We start from the raw sequence: 21850 nt of genomic DNA, 5'->3' as shown, positions 1-21850 counted from the left end.
TAGTGCCCGTCCATTGGAGGGCAGAGGAGGGGCTGAGGGGCCTGTCTTAAACTTTTAAAGTAGATCTCCATAGCAAAATTTGAGACTGTGGTGGACATCCTAGAGAGCTGAAAACGGAGGACCGGAACATAGGAATCAAGGCTGAATCATTTAGGAGCAGGCCAGCAGGTAAATTAAATACACTTTTCCGCCTTAAGCGAGAGGTAAATATTAAAGAGCCTAGATAGTAGCAATATCCTGCTGAGCCTTACCACCAGTATATAAAACATACTGCACAAAATTAATCTATGAATGATAAAAGATCAAGAGAGAAGATCCAGAACATTAATGCTCATTAGGAATAGAAATGCCAACACAAGTTTACGCTCATCATCAATCGTGTGCCTCGGACCTCATGCACACCTTCAAGTTGTATTGAGACACACTAAAGCACCTGTAGAAATCTATGGATCCATATTGTTCCTCTGAATTCCTCTGATTTCATTGAGAGGCCCAAAGAGGTTTTCTGTTTCAATCTGTATTAATTTAACGTGAAAAAAATTAATAATTGTGGCATGCTTCTCCGACATGATATATGAAGGTACCATACGGATATAGAGACTGTCGTGTGCAGGAGGGCTTATTGTATGAGAAGAAAATATAAATAACATATTTCATAAAGGGTTCAGAAACAGGACAGCAGAATATGACTGTCAGACATAAAGGCCATTGACCTGTCTGACATTGTGTTACCTGATTCATCAATATGTCAAAATGTGAACAAGATGAACAGAAAGCCTTTTCTCAACTACATAACCAGGATTGCTAAAAATGTTAAGCTATTCCGAAATTTACCTATAACTATAACTGATAATAATATACATCAAGCTTGATGGCAAATAACTCTTCAGCGCCACCTATGAATGATACTACAGTGTCTGTAGCTGCATGAGCAAATGTGTGGATACAGCGGAGCTCAGGTACTCAGACTTCCTGTAGACAAGGTAAAAAGGTAAATTACTGTCTCTATTTGAGTCATATATGCATTGCTTGTGTAGGTGGATATTTTTTTTATATAGATGTTTTTAGAATCACTCATTTCTATATTGTTGCAACTCATCAGTACATTGGTGGGTTCTGGTTGGCTGCCATGTGTATTATCTCCTTGCCAACCAGAACCCTATTCTGTACCGACCAGGAGCAACAACTCCAAAACTGTGCTGTGGACAGATGGGTGTCTCTGGTTCAGCTGATTAACTGTATTTATAATTCAGGGCTTTTTAATGGGTCAGACATTGACATTTGCATAATTTTTCCCAGAGAGCATTGCCATAAAGACTATCTGGATCTCCGCAAAGAGAATCAATACCTTTCGAGAGTATGTATTATCACTGTAGTTTTGAGGTGTGATGGTTTATATTATTCTACATTTGCCTATATGTATACGGTATATATTAGCATCGTATGTAGATACATGTGGACCGATATATTTTTTGCCACCTCTCAGCTGACAATAATAATAATGTGTGTTACTGTGTAAGTTTTAGGATATTCTATTACTATTATATAATGTATATTTTGAAGTTTTTTCTCTCTTTTGCCTCTGTTTTTCAGAATGGGAGACAAATTAGGGGTCTGGAGATTATAAATGCTGCTTTGACCAATAAAGCTTATGACCAATGAAGGCTAAATATTTTGTAAAACCAAAAATTATTTGATCATACAGTTTAGTTCTAATAGAATACATCACCTCTTAGACATCTTTGGCCATATTATCCTAAAAAAAAACCTGCACAGCAGCACCTGGAGTGCCTATAGATCCATACTACTGACCGCCTGCACTCTATGTGCCACTGTATAATGCCCCTGCTATGGCTGCGGGGTAGAATAGCTCTGTGATACGACATCCGATAGAATTTTATTTATTTCTGCCCAGTGTCCTATTAATCTGACCGAAAAAAGAACCCTCTGTATTCTCTCATATAAAGTAAGAATCATACGTATGTGAAGGATAGGCTCATGGACTTCTATAGGTGCCGTAATACTCAATGTACACAGCCATCATACGGCCTTGTGCCAGAGGCCTAAATTTAAGTTGCACAATCCAACACCGTAGACAGTGACTGTGAGAATACTTACATGAAGGATTCCCATATCTTCACATTAGTGGATCATTTTTTGTTTTGTGTTTGAGTTCTCCTTAAACATGTTCTAAGGAAAAATCCAATGCAAAGTAAATTTCTTCAGTGTGCGACAGGTTCATTATCAGGCACAGAGACATTTCACACAACATGTGAACCTCTATATATATACAGGAATGAAGGCGACTTGTGAATATTTTTCATATTGCCTCCTGTGTTTTACTCCACTGAGAAAATAGAAAATAAAACTGCGGGTAATTAGCTAATTGTCCCAAACATCACACAATTCATTTTCTCCAAGTAAACAGATAAGATAAATCTGACTGTTTATAAATGTTTAAATGAAGCCTAAAGCGGCCCTGTAAAATCTCCTGTGCTACCTTATCTGTGGCCAGCATAGGACGGAGGGAGAGCTGCTGAGCGTGGGGATATATGGTTTTCAATAGTCTGAAACTATATTTCCACGCAAAAAGCTTTGTAAATTCTAGCAAAACTCATTGAGGAAGCCTGTAACTGCTGCTTCCCCAACCATGCATACAGAAAGCTTGGGAGTCCTGCTTCCCATGCGCACTCGTAGAGTAAACCTGTGAGTCCTGCTTCTCCTGCCCATCATACAGAAAGCCTGTGAGTCCTGCTTCCCGCCCACTAATACAGAAAGCCTGTGAGTTTTCCTTACCTCGCCTACTCATAGAGAAAGCCTGTGAGTCCTGCTTCTCTTGCCCACTAATAGAGAAAACTTGTGAGTACTGCTTATCCCGCCACTCATACAGAAAGCCTGTGAGTCCTGCTTCTCCTGCCCAATCATAGAGAAAACTTGTGAGTACTGCTTATATTGCCACTCATACAGAAAGTCTGTGAGTCCTGCTTCCCCTGCCCATCATACAGAAAGTCTGTGAGTCCTGCTTCCCCTGCCCATCATACAGAAAGCCTGTGTGTCCTGCTTCCACTGCCCTCTCATAGAAAAAACGCTTATGAGTTCTGCTTCCCCCTGCCACTAATAGAGAAAGCCTGTGAGTCCTGCTTCCCCCCACCATTCATAAAGAGCCTGTGAGTCCTGCTTCCACTTGGTACAGTTTCGGTTTCGTTACAGACTCCGAGCTCGAGATCTGGCTAGTTATTGGGAAATCTCGTGTTTCTGTCTAAAAGAGCGCTATCTACTGTGTTGTTACTTACTGAGCGGTAATTGATGTATTAATACAGGAGTTAGTGCTTTTTTTAGATGGAACGCGAGGTCTCGCATTATGAGCCTGTAGGTTACCGTGGGGGATTGATGAAGGACGTTGAATGTGGGAGGAATTGTTTCGAGAACCATAGAAAATAGGAAATATTTTTAATAAATGGTAAGGCTTGTTAATTTCCTAACACCAATACTTGGCCGAAAGAAGGTATTATGCGATTTATTATAACATATTAATATTTGGGCTGTAGGATTTCTTATCCACCAGATGTCCACCACTTTGAGCTGAGATTTTCTACTGAGGCATAACCTCCCCATCTATCCCAGTTGCCATCCAGAACGCAATTGAAAAGTGACCTCCTTTTTTTGGTGCGGACAAACTGCTCCAAGTCAAAAATACTATCTTCATGGAGAATGGTAAAGGAATATAAACAGACATCAATCCTTACACCTCTTTCATGAGCAGAAAAGGCAGAGTGATGTCTCTACGTTACTTTTTTTTAATTTTTATAAATTAATTTCATACTCCAGGAGATGTGCCTCCCAAATACATATAATTCTCAGAAGTTAGTTCCTCACCACAGGAAACATTACGCATCTATTTCATACTGCATACTTTCCATATAAATAACTTCATATACAATTGAAAATAAAAAGGAAGCAACATCAAATAAAAATCCCCCTGGAGACCTTTAGATTTCAAGTTGAGGTTTCTATTTCTAGCATCCCCCCTCCTCTCACCCATCCCCAGGAGACCTAACAGCCAACAATCTCTCATTAAAGGGAAGGTGTCATGATTTATTTATTTTTTTATTATATTGCTTTTAATATAATGTAAACAAAAAATTGATTTATTTGTGTTCTCATTTTTTACTTTTTAATGTATTCATACTTTTACTTCTGTATGGCGGCTCCCATTTTATTTTCATCTCTGTATGTGTCGATTAACGACACATACAGAGATGCTTAACGGCACATACAACCCCATAGAGAATGTGAACGGGTGCCGTTCCAGTCTCAGAAGCGTGTGCCGCTTTTGTGGGAACAGCGCATGCGCCGTTCCCACACAGACCAAAACTAAACTCGTTTGTAGAGCGAAATCCGGCACCATTTTCATGTGGAACGGAAGCCGCTGCCGGACTGTAACATGACGACTTCCGGCCGCAGCTTTCGGCCATATGTTGAACGAAGGCGCAAGGAAGAGGAGCGTAGGTGGCAAGAACTTTGGTAGACCAGCGGAGGCGGCGGCAGGAGCAGGTAATTTATGTTTGTGTATGATGTGCCTATTATGTTCATGTATTTTCATGTGTGATACTGTCTGCTGAGCCCTGTATCTAATCCTCCTACCACTGTGCAGTCGCTCAGAAAATGGCGGCACACAGTGTAGGCGGTTATGACATTCAAACCACTCCCTCTCCTGGCACTAGCCAGAAGAAAGGAGGGGGGATTGTGTGAGGACACTAGAGGAGAGTGTGTCCACCCCAAATTTGCAGCATAAATCAATGAGGTTGCTTTACATCATTGACCATGCTACAATTTTGGGAACTACTCCCTTTAGTGGCCAGCACATGGAAATATTATAAATTAGAATCTAATTTATAATATTTCCTGACTTGTGAAAAAAATTAAAACAATGTGTAATCACTTAAATACTAATTGTTTAACTGAAGAAATTTTTTTTTTATAGCGACACATTCCCTTTAAACATAGGACATTATAAGCCGTTTCTTGACAGCCATTCCTCCACATCCTCTACTTAGGAGAAATAAAATGCCTTTTCCTAAAAAATAACCCGGAACTTGGAGGGAAACGAAAGTGCACATTTAATGTTCGCTGAAATAAGTTTTTCCTTCACGTTTTGGAAAAGTCTTTTTTGTAGCAAATGGCTTATCTGAGAAGAAACTAATCTTTTAATCATTGTAGTTTGGAGATGTAACTCTTGCTGCTCTAAAAATGTTATCTCTGCCCTCGACATTTAGTAATTTCAGCAAAATGGCCCCGGGGGGAGCCCGTGGACGTAGCGCTTGTGTTGTAATGGCACCCGATGTTTCCGTTCCACAAGATAAATTTGACAGCACCTCTTTACCAATATTTTCAGTGATTTATTTCTACATTAATATCGAACAATTCTCTCTTTTAGTACCTTCCGATAATATTGCCAATCTCATGTTATACCTTCATGAGCGATCCTTCATATCAATTAATTTAGTGGACAACTTTTCATTGCTTGGGGTACAAGTCTTCAATTCACCTTATTGGCAGTACGGACACCGTTTTTTCCAGTCCATTATCATTTCCCTGCACCTCCTCCAAGTGAACTTTGATCTTACACAAACTGTATCTTAACATCCCTTAACAATGAAATATTTAATCTCCTACCCCCCAGTTCCATAGAAAGTTCCATTAGGCCCCCTGCACATGACTGTGCCTGTAATCACTGTCCGTGATTCCGGACACTGATGGCCATAGATAGCCACCCGCATTTGCGGGCCGAGGTCCCATATAAAGTATGGGAGCACGGTCCGTAAAAAGCAAAAAATAGGACATGTCTTATCTTTTGCAGAGGCTTTCTATGGCATGGATACCTTCCCATAAATATACGTGAAAGTGTCCGTCGGCCATAGAAATGAATGGGTCCGTAATTACAGACCATATTAAACAGCCTGTAATTATGGACGAAATCTACAGGCGTGTGCCTGGGGCCTTACTGAGTTTAATACTTGTTCAAAAAATCCATTATTCTTTCTATGGCCTCTTTCAGACAAGCATATTTGTAAATGACCGTAATTCTGACTTTTTATGAATGATATTGCATTGTAATATTTCATCTGTATTGCATCAGCATTACAGATCCGAATTACTGGTGGGCTGTCTTCTAGGGAGAAAATTGAATGACATAAGAAAGCCCATTTTGAAAAACGAATGGAATACGGACTAAATACAGACCAAATACGGATGCATCCATATTTTAATCACTTTCCATAGATTCAATGGAAATTTTCCATCCACAATACGGATGACAGTAGAGCATGCTCTGTTTCTAAACTACGCACCATGTGAACCCAGCCTTTCTCAGCTCTCCTGTAACTTTAGATTTCACAGCAGGGGACTTGAACCTCTTCTCAAATATTTGTAAAGGGAAGCTCCCGGATCGCCTTTGTTTATTTCATATCATATAATCCTGCTGTCTGTGCCTCGTTGTATTTAATAGCGGTCTAACACCCTGTAGAGACTTTTATCCTTTATATATCAGCACAGGCCCCTCTTAAATTTTAACAATGGGACCTATCTCAACACTTTTTAGGTACAGCACCAATTAGCTGCCATCTCAGATGAGCGTGTTGGCCCCTCTGAACTTATCCAGGGTGAAAAAAAAGCAAACTTCTTCAGGTTCTTCCAGCACAGAGGAAAACAGCAGCTCTCTTTATATACATCACACTTAAATTATTTAGTAAGCGGCTTCCTCAGGTAGAAGTAAGGGTTCCTCTAGACTTGTCCAAGTAGAAGTTTCTGCCCAGGATCTTCTAAATGACCACTGCAATAACCAACAATGTCCCGATGGCGCAGGGAAAGAATAGCAGATAGGTGTATGTTCCACAGGTGCCACTTAGATGCTTAGCAGGGCAGGAGTGGAAGTGGAGAGCTCCTAGCACTTAGTGACGGGGGCACCTGATATTTACAAGTGTTTTGTTTAAAAGGCAACATGGGAGAGGGACAGTGGTGGAGGGTGGTAGTAGAAGGTTCCAAGCTCAACAGGATCACTGGCGGTTGTAGTACTTGGGGCATGGAGGTCAGGGTGTGCAGAATATAGCCATACTCTGCCTACTTCAGATGCCAAGTAGATCACTTAATCTTGTGGGTTCTAGCTAGAGGGGAAAGTGTTGCTACGTCAGCACGCTCACCTGTTTACTCTCTTGAATATTTTCTACATTCTACTGAACAATGGGGGACCATTGCTTTTGTTGGTTGTTTCACTCGGTTAATTATTTTTTTTTGCCTTGAAAGAATGGAAATGTCTTCTCCTCACAGTGATGTCTAAAATGACTTATTTACTAAAAAAGTTACATTTTCTAGACCCAATATTAATAACGTTATCCTCTATCTAGAGCTTGCCCGTTGAGACCACTTTTTTGTTTATCTGGAGATATATTTCACCCCGACTCGCACCATTACGTAATTGCCCGGTAAAAAGCATAAATCGACAATAGCTTGTTGATTGACGCTCTATGGTTTATTTATACATGGAGCAATGATCATGTAAGTTTTACTCATAGACAATAAGCAAAAATAGTAAAACCTTTTAAGAAAATCATTTTTTTTTTAAAAATCACCTTCATTTTAATAAGATTGTATTGTTTAGTGGTTACCACACAGGAAAAGCAGAATTGGGAGCTCTTTTTAAAGTGTAACTAAACTTTTAAAAAACTTTTCACATTTCATATTGAGTTACCTTATAACAAAGATCAACACAATTACAAATTACAGGGGATGATAAAAAGACAAATATTTACTACATTTACATCTAAAGGAAAAATAAATCCAAGATCAGAAATTGAGTCATTTCATCAGTCCATTTCTTGTGTTGGATTTCTTCCACATAAAGAGGAGATGATCTGGAGTTGTAGGTTACTCATCTGCTTTGATGTGGAATATACAATTATGTTTAGTTCAGTAAGAGCAGATGAATAAACTTGTCTCGATTTGTAGCTCGGGACCCTGATGACTTGGATTTTCATGGATGTCCACATTACCAACCGGTGAAGGATGAAATGAGCGAATTATAAAAAATTTGCCAGAGATACATTGCTGGACAAATCGTCTATTATAGCGTCGTATCTCTCCCGTATAAGACAGTGGAGGCTGAAGTAGGGATCTGTATTACACATATTCCACATGCAATTTTGTACATAAGTAAAATAAAAAGGCTCCAAAAATAGGACATTTGTTGGGGAGATTGCAGCAAAAACATTTATATATTTATTCATCACTAGTTGCAGGTTTGGGGTATATAGTAAATTATTGGCTCTCTCTATGTATTACATGAGTCCCGGTCATTTGAAACTTTTTTGAATCCCACAACAAAATTGTGACCAACTTCCAAGACTTCTACTCCCAGAACCTGTCACAAACCTGTTCCCCCTTTAAAATGCTTATAGGAATTTCAGCAATTTTGCTTAGAATCTAGAAAAATTGATCCTTGATTACTCTTAAAGGAACACTAAATATAAAAAAGGAAATGACTCAGCAATTACTACATTAACCCCTTAAGGACCGGGCCAACTTTTTGCCTACTATTTTTGATTTTTCTTTTTTGCATCCTAGCGGTTATATCTTTTTTATAGATAGATTGACAGATATGGGATAGATATGAGATATAGATAGATAGATAGATAGATAGATAGATAGATAGATAGATAGATAGATAGATAGATAGATAGATAGATAGATAGATAGATAGATATGAGATAGATAGATAGATAGATAGATAGATAGATAGATAGATAGATAGATAGATAGATAGATAGATAGATAGATAGATAGATAGATAGATAGATACTTACTAGGGCTTACCTTTGACTGCCCCAGTCGCAGAAAAGTATTTAAAAAAAAGCTTCACCCTCTACTCCCACTAATCTTATGTCAAGGGTCTGAGGTCGTTCGAGATGGATGAGTGATCCCTTCAGTGCCTCAATTATAACTGATTGTTTCACCATACAGATCGGAACACCCCTTTTACTGATGATCGCTGATGCAGTCATCACCAGTATCATCAGCTAAGGACCTGACAATAGTCCCCAGGGTTGCCTCTTGTAAATACCTGTTGTACAGACCAGTGGTATTCCAAAACAGTTGCCTGTGTGATTTTCGGAAGCCATTGCCCAATCTACCAATTAACAACTTTGACAACCCATTTTTTTAGTGTAGAGTTGAGCAAAAAATTAAAAAAATACATTTGCTAATAATTTGTTCAGTTTGATCATTGGATTTACTTGTTGCAAATAACCATTACAATGTGATAGACATTGAAGAAGTCATAGTCTGGATCTACAGTATACAGTATTTGTAGACTCAGGTCACTTCTACATCCATAGTTCCTGTATTTGGGGTTGAATTTGAAATTCAGAATTCATTTTTTAATCTCAAACCTTTTTGCTGACCTCTGTTTACGCATTGGTGTGCTAAACTTATAAGAGTCATGCATAACCATATATTAGGCATTATAAGCCACCCAAAAAATTATTTATGTTACTTATATAGCACCAACATATTCCACAGTATTGTACAGAGGTAGTCTTTACTTACTGTCCCCTTTGGGGCTCACAATCTAAATTCCCTATCGATATGTTTTTGCTATGTAAAACTGAAGTTCATTTGTGACTAAGTATATGGATGTGTCCATGCAGAGACCTTTGTATAAGAAGTGTTTCCTGTACGGCTTTCCAAATATCTTCATTTCTCAGACTGTATATCATGGGGTTGACTAAAGGAGTAAACACAGTGTACAGCAGGGATAGGATCTTACTGATGGTCGAAGTTTGACCTCTTGTTGGAAGAACATAAACGCTGAACAATGTCCCATAGAATATGGAGACCACAATGAGGTGGGAGCTACAGGTGGAGAAGGCTTTCTGTCTACCGGTCCTGGATGAGATCCTTAAGATGGTGATAATAATATAAACATAAGATACTATGATTATTATGGTTGGGATGCCTACCATGGGGGTACCTAGTGCAGTCACCTCTAGTTGAAGAATGGAAGTATCAGAACAGGCAATATCTAGTAAGTAAAGAATGTCACAGTAGAAATGGTCAATGATATTAGGTCCACAGAACGTCATCATAGATGTTGTAATGGTCTCAATCAATGTAAAGAAAAAACTAAAAAACCAACAGGTGGCGGCCAATTTTATGCAACATTCATTTGTCATGATCGAGGTGTACCGGAGGGGATTACAGATGGCCACATATCTGTCATAAGACATCACTGTGAGGAGAAGACATTCAAATCCTTCCGAGACACTGAAAACAAAAAACTGAGTCATACAGCCAATAAAAGTGATGCTTCCTCCATTATTTAGTAGAATGTGGAGCATTTCGGGGACAATATCTGTCGGTAACAAGATGTCACTAATAGACAGGTGTGTGATAAAGAAGTACATTGGATTGTGAAGGTTCTTGCTGATGGACACCAGGGTGATGATCAGGAGATTCCCACATATTGTCAATAAGAAAATCACCAGGAGAAGACAAAATAATAAAAATCTTAAATTTTGGCTGCATTGGAATCCCATGAGGAAGAATTCTGTAGCTGCAGTCAGATTGTTCTCCTGCTTTAAAAATGAAAAAAAACATAATAAATTATGTATTTTTTTTTTTGTTATTTAAAGAAGACAATAACATTGTAAAGGGTCATGGAACCAAATGATTCCACGACAACCAGAGAAAGACTGAAAGTGTTTTACGGGTCTCAGCTCTGGGACTCACACCTATATTGAGTGCTACTACGTAACGCCCATATAACTTAATAGAGAGAGCCAGGTGCATGCAAAGCTGCCTGTTCACATAGTCCCTGCCCGGAATTAACAACCGATGGCCGACTCACCAGGCAGAATGGGGGTCGGGTGACCCCTGTTCTCGAAAGGTGTCGGTCCCAGAGCTGAGATGTCTAACATGGGAATAACCCTTTAAACTGATCTGCAGATTTGACCAATTTTCCATGTTTTTTTGTTTACATCCGTATTGAAACCTCACTATACATTGAACCTGACACAATAATGACTCAAAAGATTATGCCTGATTCCAGACGAGATGAGAGAAAGTTGTTGTATTAATGTATCCAGAATTACTATGAGACGCTACTGAACACCATGGAGAAAAAGTGTTGCAACTTTGTAGAAGTGTCATGTTGACCTTAAACAGTAGCTGCTACCAAGATCATGCTGCCGTAACCGATCCCCTAAACATGGAGAGGTTCAACAATCATGTTTACCCTGAAAGAGCTGCTGCCTTTTACAGAAAACATTGTTCTAACACAGGGTCACCACCAATCAAATGTGCCGTGCTGAGGCAGAAGTTACTGCTGAGCAGCTTCCCTACACGCCCGATTCGGAGAGACCGGTCATAAAGCATCACCTGAATATTGTATGTGCATTCAGCCTTAAGGGGAAAGATACTTTTTCACACGGGTGATATGAGGATTTAAATTTTTTTTTCAATAATCAAAAGTAATTTAAATCAAAAATATATTCCTCCCTTTTGGCAATATTGTTAATTTTGTTTAGCCATTTATTGGGAGAAACATGAAGCTGAACTGGACATCTGAAGGATACAAAAGGATACACATGCTTTGACAAAGTAATGTATATAGTATTTACTGGTCAGCCCTAAAATCTGACGAGGGGGGAGATATATTCGGCAGCAAGTGATCAGTCAGTTCTTCAAGTTGATGTATTAGATGCAAAATAAATGGGCAAATGTAAAGATCTGAGCGACTGTGACAAGGACCAAATGATGATGGACAACCGGCTCAGAGCATATCCAAAATGGCAAATCTTGTTTGGGGTATTCCCGGTTATGCAGTGGCTAGTACACTGCATTGTAGGATAACCGGTGAGAATAACCGGTGAGCCAGCAAGGAAGGATAACCGGTGAGCCAGCAATAGGGTCATTGATAAACATGGCAATCGAAGTCTAGCCTGATCTGGTCTGATCCCACAAAAGATCTACTGTAGCACAAATTGCTGAAAAGTTACTGCTGCCTATAATTATAAGATGCCAGATCACAAAGAGCATCGCAACTTGATGCGCAGCCACATACCGGTCAGAGTGCTCATGCTGACCCCTGTCCACATCTAAAAGTACCTACAATGGGTACATAAGCAGTTTTATAAAACAGGTCATATAACATACCGATTAGCCATAGCATTAAAACCATTGACAGAGTAACTGAATAACAAACATAAGGACCTGGGTGACTGTTACAAGGGCCAAATTGTGATGGCTAGATGACTGGGTCAGAACAAAATAGCCGGTATTGTGGGGTATTCCCGGTATGCAGTGGTTAGTACCTACCAAAAGTGGTTCAAGGAAGGACAACTGGTGAATTGGCAACATGGGCACCCAAGATTAATTTGCTAGCCCATCTAGTCTGGTCCCAGAAAGAAACGACTGCAGCACAAATTGCTGAAAATTCTGATACTGGTTATGATAAAAAAAAGTGTCAGAACACGCAAAGCATCACAGCGTGCTGCATTTGGGACTGCATAGTTGCAGATGAGTCAGAGTGCACATGCTGACCCCTGTCCACCTCCAGAAGCACTTAACAATAGGCACGTGAAAGTCAAAACTGGACCATGGAAGAAGGTGGACTGGTCTGATAAATCACGCTTTTCTTGCATCATGGGCACGGCCGGGTGCGTGTGCATTGCTTTCCTGGGGAAGTGATGGCAGCAGGATGCATTATGCGAAGAAGACAAGCCGAAAGAGGCAGTGTGATGCTCTGGACAATGTTCTGCTGGGAAACCATGAGTCCTGGTATTCATGTAGATGTTTGTTGACACGTACTGCCTACCTTAACATTGTTGGAGAAAAAGTACAAAACGATAATCTCTAATGGCAGTGCCCTCTTTCAGCAGGATAATGCGGCCTGCCTCACTACAAAAATTGTTTAGGAATTGCTTGAGGAAAATGACAATACATCAAGATGTTGACTTGAGGAAATAGGATAGTAAAAACCAAAATATGCAAGGGTGCAGCCGTGATAGAAATAAATTTGAATTTGTACAATTAAAACGACAACAATGTGTTTCAAGGCCATACCGGCCCCTTCGTCAGGTTGAGTACAAGTGATCTAACATTTCCTAATACATGTGATTATATAGCGGGCTTAGAGATCAGTAGTCGAAATGACTACCGGGTCAGGATGTAGGTCAAACAATAACTAGTATAAACGAGGTTTGGCGATGAAGCAAAAACAATTATTTATTATAGAAATAACAAAACACTTGTATAATAATATGGAAGACCATTAAAAATGATGATAAATTGATTTAAAAGATAAACATTTTATACGTCAGAATAAAAAGTAGATTAAAATAAAGAGTGTAAAAATATAGTAAATATATATAATAATATAAACTATAGTTGCTGAGTCTTTTTGAAAGAAAAGCACAGTTTTTTTCAATAAAGATAACATTAAATTAATCAGAAATACACTCTATACATTGTTTATGTGCTAAATGACTATTCTAGCTGCAAACGTTTGGTTTTTAATGCAATATCTACATAGGTGTATAGAGGCCCATTTCCAGCAACCATCACTCCAGTGTTCTAATGGTACATTGTGTTTGCTAACTGTGTTAGAAGGCTAATGGATGATTAGAAAACACTTGAAAACCCTTGTGCAATTATGTTAGCACCGCTGTAAACAGTTTTGCTGTTTAGAGGAGCTATAAAACTGACCTTCCTTTGAGCTAGTTGAGAATCTGGAGCATTACATTTGAAGGTTCGATTAAACTCTCAAAATGGCTAGAAAAAGAAAGCTTTCATGTGAAACTCGACAGTCTATTCTTGTTCTTAGAAATGAAGGCTATTTCATGCGAGAAATTGCCAAGAAACTGAAGATTTCCTACAACGGTGTGTACTACTCCCTTCAGAGGACAGCACAAACAGGCTCTAACCAGAGTAGAAAGAGAAGTGGGAGGCCCCGCTGCACAACTGAGCAACAAGACAAGTACATTAGAGTCTCTAGTTTGAGAAATAGACGCCTCACAGGTCCTCAACTGGCAGCTTCATTAAATAGTACCCACAAAACGCCAGTGTCAACGTCTACAGTGAAGAGGCGACTCCGGGATGCTGGTCTTCAGGGCAGAGTGGCAAAGAAAAAGCCATATCTGAGACTGGCTAATAAAAGGAAAAGATGGTAAAGTGGGAGATTTGTACAAGGTAAAAGGGATTTTGAATAAGGAAGGCTATCACTCCATTTTGCAACGCCATGCCATACCCTGTGGACAGCGCTTGATTGGAGCCAATTTCATCCTACAACAGGACAATGACCCAAAGCACACCTCCAAATTATGCAAGAACTATTTAGGGAAGAAGCAGGCAGCTGGTATTCTATCTGTAATGGAGTGGCCAGTGCAGTCGCCAGATTTCAACCCCATAGAGCTGTTGTTGGAGCAGCTTGACCGTATGGTACGCAAGAAGTGCCCATCAAGCCAATCCAACTTGTGGGAGGGGCTTCTGGAAGCATGGGGTGAAATTTCTCCCGATTACCTCAGCAAATTAACAGCTAGAATGCCAAAGGTCTGCAATGCTGGAATTGCTGCAAATGGAGCATTCTTGGACGAAAGCAAAGTTTGAAGGAGAAAATTATTATTTAAAATAAAAATCATTATTTCTAACCTTGTCAATGTCTTGACTATATTTTCTAGTCATTTTGCAACTCATTTGATAAATATAAGTGTGAGTTTTCATGGAAAGCACAAAATTGTCTGGGTGACCCCAAACTTTTGAACGGTAGTGTATAATAATATAAAATATAGTTGCTGAGTCAGATTAATATGAAAGAATTGTATGTTTATACATACGTAAATTGTGTTGTTGGTCTACGTTATAAATTAGAAGCTGTCAGTTGCGTGTACTGTTGTCATGGTGATATGACGCTCCTGGCGCCGAGTGAGTCACCAATGCAAAGCGAACCACTGCTGACTGAACGATGGAGCCATACATTTCAAAAGGGGAATTTCAGATCAGAAAACCAAGGAAAAGACAATCAGAAAGAACAGAAATATACAGAAAGAAAGCGGCCCGTGTCACAAGCCACAACAGTAAGTATTTATTTATATTTATATGCTATATGTAAAAACCGTTTGTTTGCTTCTTTCTCTGGAAGAGGAAGAAATAGACTGGTAGTGTATTTAGACTAGGGAAATTACGAGGCTTTAAGTACCATTGTGGGACTTGATTGCAGTATGATTTAAAAATGTTTATACATGAAAAGATTCCTTATTTATTTCTCTTGAGATTGTTAGAAATGTTAAATAATAGTCTCTGTTATTTCGTTTAGACCTATCGGTTTTAATGTCTTTAATTTATTGATCAAAAAAAATTCTCTTTTGCAAAGGGTGTTAAAACGGTCTCTTTGATTTTCATTAATGTGATCAATAGGAGTGATAGTGATGCAGTCAATATCACTATCATGTACCAATGTGCAATGTTTGGATACACTATGAAGTAGGAATTTCTTTTTGCAGTTTGATCTATGTTTATTAAGTCGGCAGTGTAGAGGTTGGATTGTTCTTCCCACGTATTGAAGTCCGCATTTGCAGTTGATTAAATAGATCACAAATTTCGACTGACAGTTTAGATTTTTTTCAATGTTAAATGTTTTTCCAGTTTGTTTGGATCGGAATGTGTATGTTTTGTCTGTGATAGATTGGCCACATAGGCATCTGGTTATTCCACATTCAAAACTGCCTATTTTGTTCGATTGATTGTGTTGTTGTGTATCTCGTTCGGAATTGCCCTTTATTTCAAAGAGATTCACACGGCTTTGGGCTAGGATATTTTTAATTGTTCTAGCTCTTCTCAAAGTAATTGCTGGTTTTGATGGTAGAACTTTTTGAAGAAGAGGGTCTGTTTGTAGTATATGCCAATGTTTGTTGAGAATATCTCTATTTTTTATAGGACGTGTTATATTGTGTAATGAAGTTGAATCCGGAATTCTTATTTATTTTCGTCTCGGTATGTTTTTGTGGTTCTGTTACGACCCTTTGATCACCAATTGTTGATCGTGGTAGACAGTCCATTTGAGTGAGAATCTCGGTCTTTTTATAGGCATCAGTCAGGGGTGTATGAGGATAATCTTTTTCTTTTAAACGTTTGTAAAGTATCCGACTCTGTTTTTTAAAATCTGTTTTGAGGATACAATTTTTCCTTATTCTTTTATACTGACTAGAGATGAGCGAACTTATGAAAAGTTCGGTTCGGCTGGTTCGCCGAATTTCATGAAAAAGTTTGATTCGGACCGAACTAGTTCTGACCGAACCTGTAATACAAGAAAGCCCCTAAAAATCGTGTATAACACTGTTTAAAAGCCCTAGAAGCCCTGTATAACACTCTTAGGTCACCCATGAGTGTATCCAAGTACTTTTGAGCTGTCTTTAAGGCAAAGTTAGTGTCAAAGTTACGCCAACATGTATGGCTATAGGAAAACGGATGGGACACGGTGATAACTAACAGAAACCACTGCACTTGTGCATGTTGTATGCTTAATGCATTGTTAAAAAAGGTACACAAATTAACCATATTAGGGGGCTGATGCCTGCAAGGGTTCATACATATAAGGTGGTAAAAGAAGAAGCAACGGCTTTTGACAAGCCCTCAAAAAATTGACCCTTTATGGTGGCAGATGCCTGCCGGGGTTCATCCATACATGGATGTAAAAGCAACAAGCAACGGCTTTTCACAAGCCCTCCAAAAATTTGCCCTTTTTATTGCCAGATGCCTGCCGGGGTTTATCCATACATGGATGTAAAAGCAACAAGCAATGGCTTTTGACAAGCCCTCCAAAAATGTACCCTTTTTATTGGCAGATGCCTGCCGGGGTTCATCCATACATGGATGTAAAAGCAACAAGCAATGGCTTTTGACAAGCCCTCCTAAAATGTACCCTTTTTATTGGCAGAAGCCTGCCGGGGTTCATCCATACATGGATGTAATGTAAAAGCAACAAGCAATGGCTTTTGACAAGCCCTCCAAAAATTTACCATTTTTATTGGCAGATGCCTGCCGGGGTTCATCCATACATGGATGTAAAAGCAACAAGCAATGGCTTTTCACAAGCCCTCCAAAAATTTACCATTTTTATTGGCAGATGCCTGCTGGGGTTCATCCATACATGGATGTAAAAGCAACAAGCAATGGCTTTTGAGTGAAAGCCCTCCAAAAATTTACCCTTTTTATTGGCAGATGCCTGCCGGGGTTCATCCATACATGGATGTAAAAGCAACAAGCAAAGGCTTTTCACAAGCCCTCCAGACCTGCTTGTAGCAGACAGCAGTGGAGGTGTATTGGTGGTAGTAGAGGTAGCCAACGGACAGCAAGGGTGGTGGTAGTAGTAGTAGCAGCACATTAAAAGAGACTGGACAGTAACAGGACAAAGCCCTGTGGTGGGGCAGGCCTCAGGCCTGCTTGTAGCAGACGGCAGTGGAGGTGTATTGGTGGTAGTAGAGGTAACCAACAGACAGCAAGGGTGGTGGTAGTAGTAATAGTAGTAGTAGCAGCACATTAAAAGAGACTGGACAGTCACAGGACAAAGCCCTGTGGTGGGGCAGGCCTCAGGCCTGCTTGTAGCAGACGGCAGTGGAGGTGTATTGGTGGTAGTAGAGGTAGCCAACAGACAGCAAGGGTGGTGTTAGTAGTAGTGGTAGTAGTAGCAGCACATTAAAAGAGACTGGACAGTCACAGGACAAAGCCCTGTGGTGGGGCAAGCCTCAGGTCTGCTTGTAGCTGACAGCAGTGGAGGTGTATTGGTGGTAGTAGAGGTAGCCAACGGACAGCAAAGATGGAAGTAGTAGTAGCAGCATATTAAAAAAATACACTTGACAGTCACAGGACAAAGCCCTGTGGTGGGGCAGGCCTGCTTGTAGCTGACGGCAGTGGAGGTGTATTGGTGGTAGTAGAGGTAGCCAACGGACAGCAAGGGTGGTAGTAGTAGTAGTAGCAGCACATTAAAAAAAGACACTGGACAGTCACAGGACAAAGCCCTGTGGTGGGGCAGGCCTGCTTGTAGCTGACGGCAGTGGAGGTGTATTGGTGGTAGTAGAGGTAGCCAACAGACAGCAAGGGTGGTAGTAGTAGTAGCAGCACATTAAAAAAAAGACACTGGACAGTCACAGGACAAAGCCCTGTGGTGGGGCAGGCCTGCTTGTAGCTGACGGCAGTGGAGGTGTATTGGTGGTAGTAGAGGTAGCCAACAGACAGCAAGGGTGGTAGTAGTAGTAGCAGCACATTAAAAGAGACTGGACAGTCACAGTACAAAGCCCTGTGGTGGGGCAGGCCTGCTTGTAGCAGACGGCAGTGGAGGTGTATTGGTGGTAGTAGAGGTAGCCAACGGACAGCAAGGGTGGTAGTAGTAGTAGTAGCAGCACATTAAAAAAAGACACTGGACAGTCACAGGACAAAGCCCTGTGGTGGGGCAGGCCTCAGGCCTGCTTGTAGCAGACGGCAGTGGAGGTGTATTGGTGTTAGTAGAGGTAGCCAACGTACAGCAAGGGTGGTAGTAGTAGTAGCAGCACATTAATAAAAGACACTGGACAGTCACAGGACAAAGCCCTGTGGTGGGGCAAGCCTCAGGCCTGCTTGTAGCAGACGGCAGTGGAGGTGTATTGGTGGTAGTAGTTGTAGGCAACGGACAGCAAGGGTGGTAGTAGCAGTAGCAGCACATTAAAAGACACTGGATAGTCACAGGACAAAGCCCTGTGGTGGGGCAGGCCTGCTTGTAGCAGACGGCACTGGGGGTGGATTGGTGGTAGAAGTAGTAGCAGCACTAACAGCGGCACATTAAAAAAAGAGTGGACAGGACAGAATCCCGTAGTAGCAGGCGGCAGTAGCAGGCGGCAGCGGCAGCAGCAGCAGCAGCAATGTCAGATCTAATCAGTGGCATCAGGCACAGGGGTTTTAAAATCCTCACCGATCCACGCTTGATTCATTTTCAGAAACGTTGGATTTGCCAAGCTGTTGGCGGACAATCTTGTTCACTTAGGGGTGACGAAGCCCCCTACCGCACTGAATACCCTCTCTGACGCTTCACTGGAGGGTGGACAAGACAGCACACCCATGGCAAACTGGGCCATTTCTTGCCAATGATCCAATCTGCTGACCCAGAAGTCCATGGGGTCTGGGATCAGCATTTCTGATGGAGAAAGGGCACAGTCCAGGTACGAGTGAACCTGGTTGTTTAGGTGCTGCACCTGGTGATGGTGAACATCCCTTTGGTGACTACGATGTGTGTCAGGTCGGGGTATTGGATGTAAAAATGTTGTCATCATATTTTCCAAACTGAATTGACTGCTGCTGCTGCCGCTGCTGCCGCCTATTGCAGAGGTAGCTCTGCCAGAGGAGGTGGAACGATGAGACAGTGGGAAGCGGAGAATGGCCCCCCGGTCAGACATGCTTGCAGCAGGTGTTTGCCGTTTGAAAGCCGTGACTAGCTGGCTGCATAGCTTCTCTCGATAATAAGCCAATTTTGCCTCCCTCTCGGAAGGCGCAAAAAACTCCCCCATTCTGGCTTTATACCGAGGGTCTAAAAGTGTGGCTATCCAGTACTCATCTCTTTGCTTCATGCTAACAATACGACAGTCAGCGCGCAAGTAACGAAGCATACAGCTCGCAATCCTGGCCAGCGTTTCAGAGGGCCCGGTTGGTTCCATCTCCGCGCCCATACTGCCATGGTTGTCCATCATCAAGTTCGTCGTCAGACTCGTCATCACCATCACTGTCATGTTGTGCGGCTGCCTCGTCCCCTATCCCTTCCTGTGATTCTATCTCCAAATCCAGCTCCTCTTCAGGTCCTGTTTCCTCATCCTCATCCTCCTCCTCAACATCCATAGCCAGATGTGATCCTTCCTGCATCCTTTGCTGAATCATCGCTGTGAGCGTATGATCCATAATGAATATCAGCGGCATAACATCGTTCATTCCGCTAGCGTCATGGCTCACAAATCGTGTGGCCTCTTCAAAGGGCCTCAAAACGCGACATGCATCTCTAACCAGCTGCCAGTGCCTGAGCTCGAAATTACACTGGCTCCAAACGCTGCCCGTCTGCTGCATCAGGAAATCATTTACGGCTTTCCGCTGTTCGTAACAGACAGTCCAACATGTGCAGGGTGGAATTCCAGCGTATTGGAACGTCGCAAATCAGGCTGTGTTCTGGGAGATTGTTTTGACGCTGCAAGTCCAGGAGGGTGTGCTTAAATCCATACGAACGTCTAAAGCGAACGCAAACCCTCCTGGACATGGCCAGCACACCCTTCAAACCAACATATGACTTTAAGAAGCGTGCTATGACCAGATTGATCACATGTGCCATGCAAGAAGCGTGTGTCAGGTGACCTAGACGCAGTGCAGCCACAACGTTCTTCCCGTTATCAGAGACAACATTGCCCAGTGTGAGTTTCAGAGGAGACAGCCAGCATGCGATTTCCTCTTTGATGCACAGCAGCAGCTCCTGCCATGTGTGGCTTTTCTCGCCCAGGCTCAGCAGGTGTAAGACAGCGTTGTGGCGCTTCACCTTGCACCTATGAAAAGAGGAGGGAGGAGGAGTGGAAGATACGCTGTGTCCTGTCGGGGACGGGAAGACCTCCATTGAGGAGGGCAAGGAGGAGGAGGAGGAGTAGGAGGAGGAGGATGGTAGGCGCCTGGTGTCCGGAGTTGAACCAGAAAGATACAAGCGTGGAGGTGGTAATGCCTGGCATTGCTGCGGTGGTGCATCGGACTGCAAAATATTGACCCAGTGGGCCGTGAAAGACATGTACTGTCCCTGCCCATAGTTGCTGCTCCACGTGTCGATGGTGGCATGTACCCTGCTGCACACGGATAATTGCAAGGACTGGCCCACCTTTTCCACCACTTGCTTGTGCAGGGCAGGGACAGCTGTTTTGGAGAAGTAATGGCGGCTAGGTATTCGCCACCTAGGCTGAGCGCACGCCATCAATTGCTTGAATCCGGCGGAGTCGACCAGGTGGTACGGCAGCGACTGCACCACCAACAACTTAGCCAGGTGTGAATTAAGCCACACGACAAGTGGATGACTGGGTATATATTGTTGCTTATTGGACAACGATTCCGTAATGGAGAACTGACGGGACGTAGGAGGAGCACTAGATGACAGTGATGATGATGATGACAACGACATGGTGGATAAGGCCTGGCTACTACTTAGATGACAGGGACTCGGAGCAGCAGCAGCAGCAGCGGCAGAGGGGTCTTCATTAGATGCACATGATGATGGTGGGGCATGTCGATTGTCCCACATGGCCTTCTGATTCCGCTCCATGTGTTTACGTAGAGCGGTAGTTCCTACATTGCTGCCCTGCCCATGCCTTACTTTCTGCTTGCAGATACGGCACTGTGCCATGTATTCGTCCTCCGGGAAGGTACAGAAAAATTGCCACACGGCAGAGTACCGTAAAGAGGTAGTACCACGTCCACCACCACCACCACCCGAGCTTGCCCTTGTCTGGCAGGCTTTTTTTGGGAGCCTACGCCAGCATCAGTGTCGCCGTCACCGGCTCCTGAGCTGACCCTACCGCTGCAACGTTTTGCAGATTGACTTCTGCCCCTACCTCGGCTTGGCTGTTTATCACTGCCAGTGCCGCCACTACTACCCTCCTCCTCTGACGCCGTCATCACCTCGTCACCTGGTTCCCACGTCCTGTCTAAAACAACATCATCATCATAGCCCTCCTCATCATCCCCGCCACTTCTGTCACTGTGTTGTGAATGTGATGTGACATCATGGCGGGCTCCATGCCCCCCCTCATTACTGCGT

The 21850-nt window shown here is 42.0% G+C and overlaps 1 protein-coding gene across 1 annotated transcript in view; it reads right to left on the bottom strand.

Annotated features, from left to right (window-relative positions):
- Positions 1 to 9665: 9665 nt before the first annotated feature.
- Positions 9666 to 21850, bottom strand: part of LOC142750692 (olfactory receptor 5G3-like) — a 31759-nt gene continuing 19574 nt past the window's right edge. The window contains exon 2 of the mRNA XM_075859680.1: positions 9666 to 10628. Within this exon, the coding sequence (XP_075715795.1) occupies positions 9666 to 10628 (963 nt within the window). The remainder of the gene's footprint in view (positions 10629 to 21850) is intronic.

The sequence above is a fragment of the Rhinoderma darwinii genome, chromosome 3 (genome assembly GCF_050947455.1).
Source record: "Rhinoderma darwinii isolate aRhiDar2 chromosome 3, aRhiDar2.hap1, whole genome shotgun sequence".
NCBI classification, from domain to species: domain Eukaryota; kingdom Metazoa; phylum Chordata; class Amphibia; order Anura; family Rhinodermatidae; genus Rhinoderma; species Rhinoderma darwinii.
This window is presented reverse-complemented; position numbering and strand designations above follow the sequence as displayed.